Source organism: Actinia tenebrosa, unplaced genomic scaffold, assembly GCF_029948245.1.
Source record: "Actinia tenebrosa isolate PJP-AT-01 unplaced genomic scaffold, QUT_ActTen_1.0 PGA_scaffold4__44_contigs__length_22323623, whole genome shotgun sequence".
Lineage (NCBI taxonomy): Eukaryota > Metazoa > Cnidaria > Anthozoa > Actiniaria > Actiniidae > Actinia > Actinia tenebrosa.
The window spans coordinates 10,603,622-10,617,547 of NW_028292581.1; the positions used below are offsets into that span (position 1 = coordinate 10,603,622).

At 36.6% G+C, this 13,926-nt stretch overlaps 1 protein-coding gene across 1 annotated transcript; it reads right to left on the bottom strand.

Annotated features, from left to right (window-relative positions):
- Positions 1-567: 567 nt before the first annotated feature.
- Positions 568-13,840, bottom strand: LOC116307735 (enhancer of polycomb homolog 1). The gene is made up of 15 exons (XM_031718040.2): positions 13,475-13,840; positions 11,550-11,703; positions 10,730-10,812; positions 9,773-9,838; positions 9,101-9,316; positions 8,618-8,685; positions 8,255-8,335; positions 7,660-7,834; positions 7,297-7,340; positions 6,813-6,927; positions 6,091-6,180; positions 5,382-5,530; positions 4,798-4,944; positions 3,183-3,731; positions 568-2,393 (listed from the first exon to the last, which is right to left on the bottom strand). Exons 1-15 carry the CDS (start codon positions 13,625-13,627, stop codon positions 2,315-2,317), a joined length of 2,169 nt encoding a protein of 722 aa, XP_031573900.1. The 5' UTR covers positions 13,628-13,840; the 3' UTR covers positions 568-2,314.
- Positions 13,841-13,926: the final 86 nt, after the last annotated feature.

The following is a 13,926-nucleotide window of genomic DNA, read 5'->3' on the forward strand; positions in this document are numbered from 1 at the left end:
GACTGTTCATGATTTATGGGTTGGAAATGGGGTGGGTGGGGATGCTATGTGGATTTTGAGTATTATAACATCAGTTTTGGTATAAATATAAAATAACCCCCATTTTTGAAACCCCCCGTCCCTAAATTTTGCATGAAAATTGGTGCCCCCTCAAATTCGAAATAACCCTTCTGAATCCCTAACTTAATAAAATGACCAATGCCTTACAAGTTTTAGACGAATGGGAAATTTATTCAATACGGGCCAATGAAGAGTGCTTTTTTAGTTCCTGATTCGGGCATCTAACAGTGCAAAACAAAAGCCCTCCCCTTGAAAGCCTGATACTCAACTAATATGTGGAGACATTTGCTGCTTCATATACTACTCAGACTAGTTGGTATGAAACGTAATCATGTAGGATTGCACGCATGCGCGGTTTTGGATCAGAGCACTGATTCCTCCCATAGTTAATATTAACTATGTTCCTCCCGACAGAGCCTGCGTTTCTTCGTTCTTCGCAGCAGTCCAGAAGAAACACAGGCTCTGGGTACGAGATTATCCCATTCCAACACAGCTAATGACACAATATTACTTTTCGTTGAAGGAAGTGGTTTATTAAACACAAATACGTTATCGTAGTATAAAGGCAAAAATCGGTCCATTGTTGAATCGTATTTTGTTATCTTGATGTGAACCGTTATAAAATATATTTGGCCTATTAGTATATTATTGCGAGCCTTGAAAGTTGCGCTCATTTATTTATTCATTCATTCATTCACTTTGCACTATACAAGACCAGACATACATTGCGATTATTTTAGTACAGTTCGGTCTTTTCTTCCTGGCACAAACTGTAAATAAATAAAGATAAAAACTAGACCTTAAATCCAGCCATTTTCGACTATTTTTGTTTGTATTTAATATTTTTCTTGGTGTTTTGTACGAAATTTACATATATGCACTTGAAGGCGAGGCAGTGGCAAATGAACTAAATGGGGGCAATGAAGAGCTAATGGTATTAAATTCTAAGCTAACCAAATGAGCTAAAATCTGTATTATCGCAACCCCCACGTGGTGCTTTGATCTTATAGTTCAAAATACGAGACAGACTGACAATGCACGAAATCCTTTTAAAAAATGTACAAAACAAATTCACATACAGTGAGGATGCACAAAAAAATGCTTTATAATACAAAATGGAAATGAGGCATTTGATATAATGGTGGATTTGCGGCAGTGAGTGCGGTCATATTACTGTTAGGAAAAGCAGGAAAAACAGCCTACGAGGCTCAATCTGAATGTAAGGCTACTGAAAATTGAAAGAGTGAATGGCATGAAATAAAACACCGCCATTTTACATTTATCAGACTACAGAGATTGGCAATGGATTACCCAGAGGTAAATCTTTGGACAAAAGAATCTGGACTAGCGCGACAAAATATAAGATCATGGACCAATAACTTCATTTCATTACCCAGTAGACACAATCTATTGGACTTCTTTTTTCTATCCAGCTCTATAGACCCATTGCAGCACTTTGTAATGCAGCTCAATCTGGAAGACAAAACAATAGGTTCTAATTCTCAGATTTGGAATTCTTTGATTTTGTCCCCAAGATGGAGCTGCTTTGACGTCACAACCTTTTAGCAACTATTCTTCCAGTCCAAAGAATTTTGTAGATGACAGCAAAGTGGTACGCATGCGCAATTCCATAATTTTCGGACGATAAATTTGTAGACATGGCAAGGACGATGAGCACTGCTCAAGGATTAATACGTATGGATATGAATATTTTCTACTTTTTTCATTTTAATGCGATCTTGAATACCAAGCATTGATATTATTCAAAGAGTTAGCAAAGTTAATTTTAGAAACGAAGAAGAAAAATAATAAATGAGGATTAAAAATAATTTCTACAAATAGTCCAGGGCTTCGAGTAAATAAATCAATTGCCGGCAACGCTCTATGAACAATTTGTGCATTGTAGAACTACTATACCTTGATGAAACGCAGGAATTGGCTTTGAAATGGCTTTTCTGAGATCCAACCAAATCTCCAGATGCGAACAAAGGAAAGCCATTTGAAAGTAACACCCTGACAGTCTGTTCTAGGTATTAAACTAAGCACTGTGTGTTCCTACGTTTTCAAATTCTCTTCTTAAAACTATATTGCGTTTTCTTGCATTTTCTTGATAACAAAATTTCGAATAAATACAGATTTGATATAAGTACGTGTGTTCCATGTTCTTAGCAGTACTCATGGTCCTGTAGGCCAAACCATTCTGTACGTATTGAAGTGAATTTGTAAACTTTAAAAATGGATTGATTTGTATCAGTCACGTAGCATTGACGACATCGATACTGCTCTGTCTTTTGAATGGTACTTCTGATCTTCCGATGCTAATTTCTAATTCGCTGCAGAAAGAAATAAAGAAAAATACATGAAGATATAGAAATATAGATAAGTTATAGTGTTTAGGAACGAGGTTATTCCTTGCGAAAGCCCTTGGAATTAAATTCGGAAAATTAATTTCCGACCTCGCTGGGAATCGAACCCACGACCTTCGGTATTGTACTACCGATGCTCTACCAGCTGAGCTGAGAACTGAGAACTTCAGAGATATGCTTCGCTTGTGACGCACAAAAGTTTCAATATGAGGTTTCGTGCATAATGCTCAGTAATTGAATCGTGACAAAAGAAAAGAATTTAATTTAGCCCGTGATAAGCGAAGCATATCTCGGAAGTGGGCTATGCTATCCTTAGTTAAATCCAACTAGTGGTCTATCATCAATGCTGCGTTCTGATTGGATGATCTACTACTAGTAGCGAAAAGTCCCGGTTTTGAAAACCAAAACATTAAATTCAACTTTCATTTCAAACTTATTAGCATCTACATCTTTGACGGACTAGTTGGATTTGACTAAAACAATAAGTGATAGGGGAGGGAGGGGGTTTAACTATTTTTTATTTATTCTTTTAGGAGTATTTGCAATCTACCCATAACACCCTCATGAGCAATCAAACTTGGGCGTAATGTTTTCCATTTCGGGTCACGTGTCATTCTCTATAGAATGAGATTCTTTGTTTAGTTGTGTCCATATTCATGTCATTTCTCATATCATGCGCAACCGTGGTCTGAACTGAGAAAACATTACACCAATGCTAAAGAGGTCTATCGAGATTAAAAGGATAAAGTCACTGACCTGTTAGCATTCGATAAATTTGTCAAACTGGAAGATTTATTTGCAGTCGATGACGATGGTGAATTCGTTGATGTCGGTGAAAACGGTGCATTGCCACGAACAAGACTATTGGACAATAGCTGGCTCGACGTGCTCGAGTTGAGAGGAAAGTTCAATGCATAAACCGCCTTAATAGGGGCAGTCGAGTAGACATTTTTATTGGGAGTAGAACTTAAAGTACTACTACTAGTCCATGGGCCGATTGCAGGCCAACTACTTTGAGAAACAACAGGTCCATTGGGTAGTGAATTGCGAGTAATTCCATTTCCGTGTGATGTAAGATTGGAATGAGATAAATTTGTTCCTATAAGTCCATTTGTCGGAGAGGTATTCAATGAGAATTTGGATCGTGGTTGCGTTGAAAAGCTCCGATGTAGTCGAGGTCTTGGCTGACCAGTCGAAGTGCTTTGAATTCCCGGTGTTGTTTCACTGGACGGTGATGATGAAGGCTGAGGCGGAGGTGACGGACTCGACGTGGTTTTGGTTGGAGATTTTGGTCGATAGTGAGGTCTATAAAGATGAGAGAAAGAGAAAGTGAGATAGGATCATTTCATCTACATTACGTTGTCCCTCTCCCCCTACGCACACACTAAAGAAACCTTTACAATAGATATTGCTCTTTATAGCTGTTGTTGCAGCTGAAACTGCTGGCAATCAAAATTTATTTGCTTCAGAGTTTCATAGGCGGAGATACTGGGTCAATCAATGTATATTAGTTATACAAAGATATTGAGTGGCATGCCATGTAATGTGCACAAGGCACTTTGTATCCTTCAGGTGAGTGTGTATACCAAGATATTCCATGGTTTGTCACCGTATCGTATAACTATTAAGGTGTTTTGTACGATATCAAAGGATTTTCAATAGTGTTTTAAGCATTTTTAGGGAGTCTGACTAGCAAAAAGGTTTGAAAAAGGAAAGGATACAGTTTTGAATCCCGCCTGGAGCTCGGAATTTCAACCTTTCTGAGAAAAATGTGCGTGAAGAAACTTAATTCAGTCACATCTTTAACTTCATATGTTATTTTCTCCTAGACCATTGAAAATACCTTGAGAGCTATGCCTGATGAGAAGAAAAAGTGGAATACTGCTATATATACAACGGCTGTCCTTCAATCTGATTGGCTGTATTTTCAATGGTGTGGGATAATGTGCCATAAACCTTTGTGCTTTAGTTGGGATTTAGTTGCTTTAACAATAGACCAGATTAGCTATGACATAATCTTCTTCCAATTCAGATCACGTGTCACTCACAAGAGGATCATTTCTTCGATATGAATATTGACACATGAATATGGATACGGTTCAGTTAGAATCTGATTCTCAAGGGAATGACAAGTGGCCTGAAATGGTAAACCTTATGCCAATTTAGTTGATAGAGGTTTTGCACCATTACACGATGGCAGACATGTTAGATGGCAGGAACATTACAATCGTTTTACTTTACAAAGAATTTAATTTCCAAGAGTAAAGGGGTTTTATTACTCTGCCATCTAACTACAGGCAGCCTCAGCTGTATCATTGGATGTCGTCACGTGATGGTGCAAAACCTTTATTACATGAGGCATGGTGCTTACATTGTCAGCCGTTTCCAGCCCGTCAGATGGTCATACGGAAAGAACCCATTAGGTAGACTCAGAGACGATGACATAGATGCATTTAATAATGTTTCAAAATCTTCGAGGTTTTCTGATGCTGGCGTCCAAGCTCGATCAAAATATATTCTGAAGAAAAAAGCAACAGAAAGAAAATTAACATATGTTGCAAGTGTTTTTCCTTGGGGTGACGTCATTTTGGATGACTTTGACAAAGATTTAGACTTTTGTTTTCTGCCAAACAACATGGCAGCCACATATATTGTCCCTTTTTTCTCATGAGAAGGGATGCGCATCACCAAAATTGAGCATAGTTACGGAAAATCAAAGTGATCAAAATTTCTATATATTTTGCAGTGTTTGTTCTTATTCATAATGGCAGACAAAAGTGTGAGGTGGCTTATATTATAGCCCACAACAACCCATGGGCCTTACTCACACAGTAGCCATGTTTATTCTCATGGGAATAACCTCACTCTCCCAGCCCCATAAAAATATGCCTGTAATAAATAAGGGCACTAGAAGACTCGATAGAGGATTTACAATATTTAAAAAGTAGTATTTACCTTCCTCCCCGTCCTATTCTCCGTCTGGCAAATCCTATTAGCCCATTGGGTCTGGATATTGACGTACAGTTGTACCGGAATCTCTTGTCTCCTAGACCACCCTCCGCGGGGTCTACCCACGGATATGGGGAAGGAGAGTCGAGCCGAGCCTGAAACAAGAATGATTCATTAACCAATATTATATTTTAATATAATAACATAATATAATATTCAAAACAAGCATGATTACAAGCTTTGTACAAATCATGAAAGGACAAAACAAGGATTCATTAACCAATATTCATAGTTCCGACTCCCCTTTGTTACCGTTGTCCCACAAGCTCAACAACATAGCTAGAATATTTCAGATTTTAAAACTCTGATTGTGTAAAATAAATCATAAATTGCTTCTATTGTTTTATGTCCTGAGAAAACAATGGAAATCTCGTAATCCTTGTAGCACTCTTAAAAACCAAATGTGGTTGTTTGTGGAACAAGATTTTAATTCCACTGAGAAAACTCCTGCAACAGTGATTGGTTCACTATTTTCTGAGTCGGAACTATAAACAATAATTATGCTCATGGAAAATAATCATAACGAGCATGATTGTAAGCTTTGAACAAATCATGAACATTAAGAAACAATACAATCTATTCTATTGCTCTCCCTACTTCTTACAAACATAAATACAAAGAATATATTCAAAGTGATTTTAAGAGCAGGTCTTACTGGGAGATACTTGACACCCTTCTTTCGTTTAAAAGCATAGCGACCATCAGGATCTTCTTCATCTTCTTCAGGTTCTGATGGCAATTCCAGCTGAGAGTAAATAAACACATACATTTGATCAAATTACCACTTATCTAATCTAATCTAATCTAATACGTTTACCACTCCTGGGTGGATGGCTTGATGCCTAACAGGCCTGGCGACCCAATTGATAAGGCAGCCGGTTAGCACGGGCACTGAAGATGGTCGTCACCAGCGTCTTCAGTGGATCTTTTACGTCCACCTTATACAGGGTTGTATAGTGAAGACAGACGGGGCCTACAGTTTTAAGTCCTTGTCCGAGAAATAATAATAATGGGAGTTTCTTGTATAGCACATTTCAAATATCTTCATGCGCTTTACATTTATGACCAGCGGAGGACTTTACGAGCTGCATATTAGATTTTATGTAGTGGTTAGATTCCTCAGAGACTCCTATTCCAATGTTCATATTTACGTGAACCAAATATTGAACTTAGTTTTTGTATTCCAAAATGGAGAGACAATTGCTTCTCTTTTTTTTTTTTTGTTAATGGTTTGATAGATTCTTTAGGAAAAGGTTTGGAGATACAGGATAAATTTTGATGCTCTTCTCCAAGAAAAAGAATTCACTAAATACAAATTAAGTACTTTTTATCAGATAAAAAGAGTGTATACAGTGACATGCATATATATATACATACCTGTGTAGGTGATAATTGTCCAGTCTCTTCCTCATCACTAAACATATGTACTCCTTCCATTGGCACTTGGTTTCCAATTTTGGCATGATGATGAAAGCCCTTGGGTCGTTTATGTCTAAAATGAGAAACCACAAAAGAACACAAAATGAGTGGTCATCAAAGCTGAAAAATGAAACAACCTCTGTAGGTCTGATCAAAGTCATAGCTATTCACAGATTGAATTCGAATCTTCCTCCCTCATTAAGAATTAACATTTGAGTTTGAGTGTTGTATGTCTAAATAGAGAATGCAGTGGTACTGCAGTATATGTGGAGTGAACCTCATGGAAGAGCCCCATATGGGGAGTGATGTAAAAAAATAAAAATATGTAAAAAAAAACATGTTGGTAGCTTGTTAGGTTTCGTGGAGGGACTAAAACCAGAGAATCCAAACAAAAAACTCACACTGCACCACCCTCGATTCCCTATTCTTGATCTAAACTTACCCTGCTTCAATGTAATCATTCTTGTGTAAATGTGCTCTTTCCTCCTAGAGGAAAAAATTGACTCAGTAATTTTTATCGAAAACCTTTGATTTTATTTTCATAACGAAGTAACAACTACAGATAATGGCAACCTGGATCATTTAACAAATTTCCAATGGTTTCGCATGGTTTGTCCTTGTACATGTATTTACAATGATGTCAAAATGTTATGTACTCACAAGGCATAGCTGAGCGCTGGCTCAGTGCTCAAGTGATTTGTTATTTTTTAAAGTAATTTGTTGGTATGTCCCCTTATTTACCACGGCTCTCGACCAATCAGGAAGCAAGAAAATTTACATTAATTGTGGTATTAATGGTACTTACATGTTTTCGTTTCCTCATCAGTTCTATATCTCTATGTGCATCAGTATTAGACCCAGGAGTGAGCTGTTCACCTTGCACAGTAGATGGTACAGTAAGATTGATTGCTGGTGGTTGATATCGGATTAAGTCTAGGCACTGTTGTAGGATTTGACCAGTGAAGTCTTCAGAACTGTACCTGAATTGACAGAGAAACTTTTAATTTTTCTTTTCTTTTAGTAATTAGCAACAGTCTTTAAGCCACCAAAAAGCCACCTAAACGTAGATCTCAATTCCAGTGTGCCCTAACTCCACTTTACAGTAGCTTCTCTCGTTATTGAATTCTAAGGTCTCAGGGACATAAGATGCAATTGTCATGTACAGCGTTGCAATCAACCAGAAAATTGCAAAAAGTCCACATCTGCAATTATCTATCTATTGTAAAATGTAAACTGCAACATTGCTGTCAATGGCATGATTCCAGCCAATAAAATCTTATTATATCACTGGCCAGAATTGGATAGCATTCCTTGATTTAAAGCAACACACGCTGGCAGCAACGCTCCATGAAAAAGCTGTAATTAATAATTGTCTGAGCCTTTGCATTACATGTATTTACCTTTTCTCAAAAACATCAACAGTCAATTCTAGCAGATCCTTTTTGGTTTGTTCTCTTCTCTTCACCATGTCCAGTATAGTACTAAAAAAGGAAGGTCAGTAACTCATGTAGTTAGGTATTGGTTATTGTTTAGCAACTATCTGTTTGATTACTTAAAGTAAGTAGTTCAAGGGTATGGTTTATTTGCTTCATCATCACAAAGTCAGTAATATGGTTGGGAAACAAAACAGCAGGTAGCCAATTACTGTAGGATGACAACGACAACAACAACAACAAAAATAGCAGCTTTACTGAAGAAAGTGAACTTTCAGCCAGAGGTGCTTTCAAGTAGAAATATCAATAATTATAAACTAAAATGCTGACCAGGCACGCTTGAGATCTCGTCGAAGCTTGAGCATTCTCTCATAACCAGCTTCATCATTCTTGCGATTCTGATTTCATGAAAAAATAAAATTGTTGTCTAAACATTTGTGCTAGGTACAGTAAAGCAGTTTTCGTGATGACTGTGATTCAAAGCTTGAGGCAGAAACACAGTCAAGAAACGACAAGACAAATCACATTGCGCAAAAATTTACTCTCCATCCAATCAATTGCCAGAACATGGCATGGACATGGCACGGACACGCCCACACCAAGGTCACAACATTGCCAGACCAATCACATTGCACGAGAAAACAATCAGCCAATTAAGATTAGAGAAAACCATCACGGCAAGGCACGCATACAGCACTAAGCTTTCTACAGTGATACGAAAACTGCTCTGATTTGTCTTCTCTATCAATTTGACACTCATAAGAAAAACCTTTCTAATACAATTTTGAGAAGATAAAAATATTTCCAGCTAACCTTTCTTGTCTGCATTTTTTCTGTTCTTCGTCTAAAGGCCACATACGGATCATTTGTCGATGTTCCATCCCGTTTTTCTCCTCTCACTTGAGGAATAAGAGAAACAGAAGGGTCATCTAGCTTTTCCCGCTTCTTACTCCAGTATTCATAAACCGGTTTGACTAGATCTTCATTTTCTTGGAGTAGGGCTTTAGCATCACCATATGACATACAGCCCTGGAATGTTTCAGAAAATAGTGAAATTATGTTCAGTGTACAAGATATCAGGCCTGTCTAATTATTTTGCAAATGAATCTAAATCTAAATGAATAACTTGTACTAACAAGCCACATGACCCCCCCCCCCCCTTAAAAAACTGTAGCTGTGTCCAAATGAAAATCAGAAATGAAGAGAGCAACTCTATATTAGTAAGAAAGCAAAGTGTCAGCTCATAATGTTGACTATATAAGAAATGGTATTACATTAGTGTATATTTAACAACAATACAAAGTGAATATATCAGCTCATAATCACTGGTTGCTCAACTAATCACAGGACAAGAAACTCTATATTCAAGGCTAATATTATACTACAATTATATATTTAATAAGGATTTGTATGGGAAAGAAAATACAAATCCTAAACAAATATTCTTTTTTTTTTTTACTTTTCTCCGACATTTTTTATACTTACTTGAGCTCCCATTCCTTTTTCCAGTCTATCAAGTATTGATTCCAACTGCAATGCTGAAAGAATCTCCTAAAACAAAACAATAATAATGTTATAATGATGATGTTAATAGACTTCAGAATTCACTTTATCATTAAAACAAAAGACTGTTTCATGCAATGTTAGGATAAATTAGTAAAAATTGCACTATCACATGATAATCACCCCAGCGATAATCCAAAATTCGCTTCGTTGCTGTTACCGGGAAAAAATGTCTTTTATCTTCTTTTTTTTCCTTTTTTTGAAAGAATCACCTGTTTATTTATGCTAAAACAATTATTTGCCTCAGGCTCAATGAATATCGAAGAATATTTACATCACTGCTCAAAGACTCGCATCTCGGTAAATATTCCCTGATATTCACTTCACCTTCAGCGAATAATAGTTAAATAGGGCAATTTCAGGTCAAATATTTGCTGCATATTATTTACATTAATATTATTATACATAATTATAATTTGATATCCAGTAAAAAAAATTCAGAGAAGACTCTTCATTATACTCTGAGTTGCTCAAAACCAGTTATCCAGCCCACCAGCTAGGTTTATAGAGATTATCACATTCTTAGAGCTTGATATTGTTTTTATTCACTAGTTTCCATATCATATCACTAATGAGTGAGTCCACAAGCGAGTGAGTAATATTATATGGAAAACCAGTGAAATCCATGAAATATTAGTAATACTAAGTTACACTATTTTATGCTAATTCTATTGTTTTCTTTTGATCAACTAGCACTATTTTGAACAATTTAGTAACTAGTGTTTAACGGATATATTGTTTGCACTCTATTCCCCCATGATGATATTAAGACAATTTGGTGCAAATGAAGTGAACAAAAGAAAGCAAGCAAGGGATTTTAGTATTTGTAGTGAATTATGCCATAATACAAGCTTTCTATTCAAGACAAATCTATTTTACTTTTTTCTTGTTGAATCCCTTTAGCCATTCTTCATCTTCGCTGTCCAAGTCATACTCAGGAACATCCTCATTCAATCCATATGCTAAAGTAATGCAATTACAACAGATGACAATAAATATTAATGATATAATTATTTCTTAGTTCAAACAAATATATCCAGCTTAAAAAATAGTATTATAAGCATGAGCATTTGCCAGAGCTCGAAATAATGGTCAGTCATAAAACTATGACTGGCCAGAATTGGAACTTTTCTGGTCAAAACAACACCTTGCTGGTTATTTTGACTAGTAAAATTGAGCCATAAATGAGCTATGACCAAGCTAAAATGAATTTTAGGGAAGAACGGGTGGTGTAGCAGTGAGCGCTCGCCTCTCATCAATGCGACCTGAGTTTGAGTCCCCCAGGGTTCGGTGTTGTATATGAGTAGAGTTGTTGGTTGGTTCTCTCCTGTGCTTCGAGGGTTTTCCGGGTTCTCTGGTTTTCCTCCCTCTGCAAAAATCAACTCCTAAATTCCAATTCGATCATGGAATGAGGGCCACAGGTTTGTTAGCCAATGGCTATTAAGTGCTACCCTCGTGAAAAAAGGACGGCTTTAATTTGGCCAGTGTTCATGACTGCGGCAACTGCCCATCCATTATCACAAGCCCTACTTTACTTTTACACTGTCAAATCCTCAAATCTGATTGGTTGAGTTTGTACTGAAGGTCAACCCAGCTTAGAATAAAGATGTTTTACGCCACAATGGCAACCATGAAACCCTTCCATATATTCCCCAGGATCCTCAACAAAATTTCTCCTTCTTTCTTCATACATACACACCTTGTACATGAATGTACTGTTTGGGTTGTTTGAAGTTATTCCGAACTAGACATGGAATATTTTTCAATTCTTCACTATCAGGAGTAGGAATAACAAGCTGTTGAGTGTCTCCGTATACTTGCTGTGCTGATATGGCTCTCTGTAGATGATGTTCCTGTTCAAAACACAACATAACAATTTGACCGACTTATTCAAAAAATTGCAGCAAAAAAAATAATTTTCAGTGTGAACACACAAAACTTAACCAGTGACATTGTAGAGTTTTTGAAACATTTTTACAGAAATTTCAATTTGTGACCATGAATCTTCTTCAGTGTGCCGTTGGCATTTGGGCACGCGAATTTAATGTTGGTGTCTGTAAAAATGTTTCAAAAATTCAGAGACAAACAGTCCAAGTATCATGAATCTTGACTTCAATTATAGTTTATTCTTAACATGTAAGATAAGTTGTGGGGTATTCTAAAGATCCACCCATTTGGTCAATTTTAAGTATTATCTCAGTTACAGTTGATTTCGTGCAAGATCGCAAGTTCCCGCTTGGTAGGAACTTCAGGACTTCGAAGTGAATTCGATTAGCGAGCTTTCAAACTGACAATATTGTAGCTTCAAAAACTTATCAAATCTACTGTTCAAAGTCAATTTTCTAAATGAATTGAATCACCCCAACAATAGAAATTTAACTCTATGAGTTGTCTGGAATACGATTTTCAAAGAGTATTTGGTTTAAAGACGCAATTCCAGTAAATTTTTGAATTCTAAATGTAAACAAGTCAAGGTTCATTGTGCCAAGTTCACACTGTAGTTCACAAGCCTGTACTAACTTCAGAATTTGAGAACAAGTTTTGAAATCTGAGCGGCTAAAGTTTTATTAATCCAACCGTATACCACTTTGAAACTTTTAAAAAATTAAAAAAATACTTATAATTTATTGCATAATAGAGTGAAGTCATGAAACCTGTGAAATAGGTATTAGACTAATACAAATTAGTAGACCCTAATTTCATTGTCTTCTTTTGTGTCTATTTGACTATTAAAGATTGACTAGTATTTTTTATTTCATGGGTTAAATGCCTTCACTCTAAATGAAAAATAAAAGTTAAGAACCTAGACACCTTCATCATAAAATTACAGTAAAGTTTTATTATCTGGAAGAACCTCCTGGGACCAGGAAATTAAACCATCAAGAAATCAGGGGTTGGACATATCTGTACAGTGTCATTAGTGACACAAGTCAATTGGACACAGCCTCAAGTTGGACATAAGTGAAATTTTAAGATAACTGGGATTCAAGATAACTATATTCCACTGTATGCATTTAAGTAATAAACAACATTGACAAACACCTAGAACAAGATTAATGTAGAAGTTTAGTACTACAGAGTAGTAAAATGTAGAAATTAGGATGGCACTGCTTTCACAATTGAAAAAATTCACATTCATAACACATCAGAATCGTAAAAACCTTGGTAAAATGGACCCAAAATATACATAAATTCGGTGAAATTTATTCAACTTGCCGGTACTACGAGTTTTGGATCCTACTACTCCTTACTACTAGAAACTTCATCAATGAAAACTCTTTCTATTGCTTTGCGTTTCTCGTGCATAGAGTGACTTTGATTACGGAAAGAGTATTAAACATTAGAAATTAAATAAGAATTAAATCGAACATAGAAATCCGGCCCCGATCGTAAAGTGATTCAAAAATGGCGGGTCTAGGCATCAAGATCACGTGAATGAGGTCGATTTCAATGAGCCTGAAAATGGTTGTATTTGAGAATAAGCACATCAAATGCAATCCACGTACAGCAAATGCATCTGCATTTTTCGAGCTAATCGTGCAATAATCGATTTATCCCAGCACATGAGCTTTGTACACAAACTCTTACAAAGAAATGAGCATAATATTAAAGTCAATTACTCACCGATTCCTCTTCCTTCTCCATTCCAGTCGGCATCTGAGGAACTGCCCGGTTAATTGTGCTGAATTCCGATAAGTCCGGCAATTCCTCAGACTGATAGACTGGAAGAGCCTTGTTGGCATCGAGCTGGCGAGCTCTGAACGACAACTTACTCATCTTTGATGATTCCTTTCACCGAAAGCGGCACTCAAAACTCGAAATCTACGACACTGCACAAAACATGCAGGACCAAATAATGTCCGTAGTTTACACTTCGAATATTGTTCTAAAACATTTTATGGTTATTATTGGGGGAAATTGTCATCTAAGACGAATTTAAGCGTGTTTTCTTTTTCGGATCTCGATTTCTCGGATCCATCATGGCGGCCTAAAAACGCTCATAGAGTAAAATTTCCCGAGATGCATCACGGCAAAATGCTGCGCGCGCATCTTTTTTGTGCAGAATTTTAGCATTT

Coding starts and splice junctions, on each gene's coding strand:
- LOC116307735 (XM_031718040.2), bottom strand. CDS start 13,627: ATGAGTAAGTTGTCGTTCAGAGCTCGCCAGCTCGATGCCAACAAGGCT. Junction 9,839..10,729: donor AGGGATTCAACAAGAAAAAA/GTAAAATAGATT, acceptor GTTTTGTTTTAG/GAGATTCTTTCAGCATTGCA. Junction 4,945..5,381: donor AGAATAGGACGGGGAGGAAG/GTAAATACTACT, acceptor TTTTTTCTTCAG/AATATATTTTGATCGAGCTT.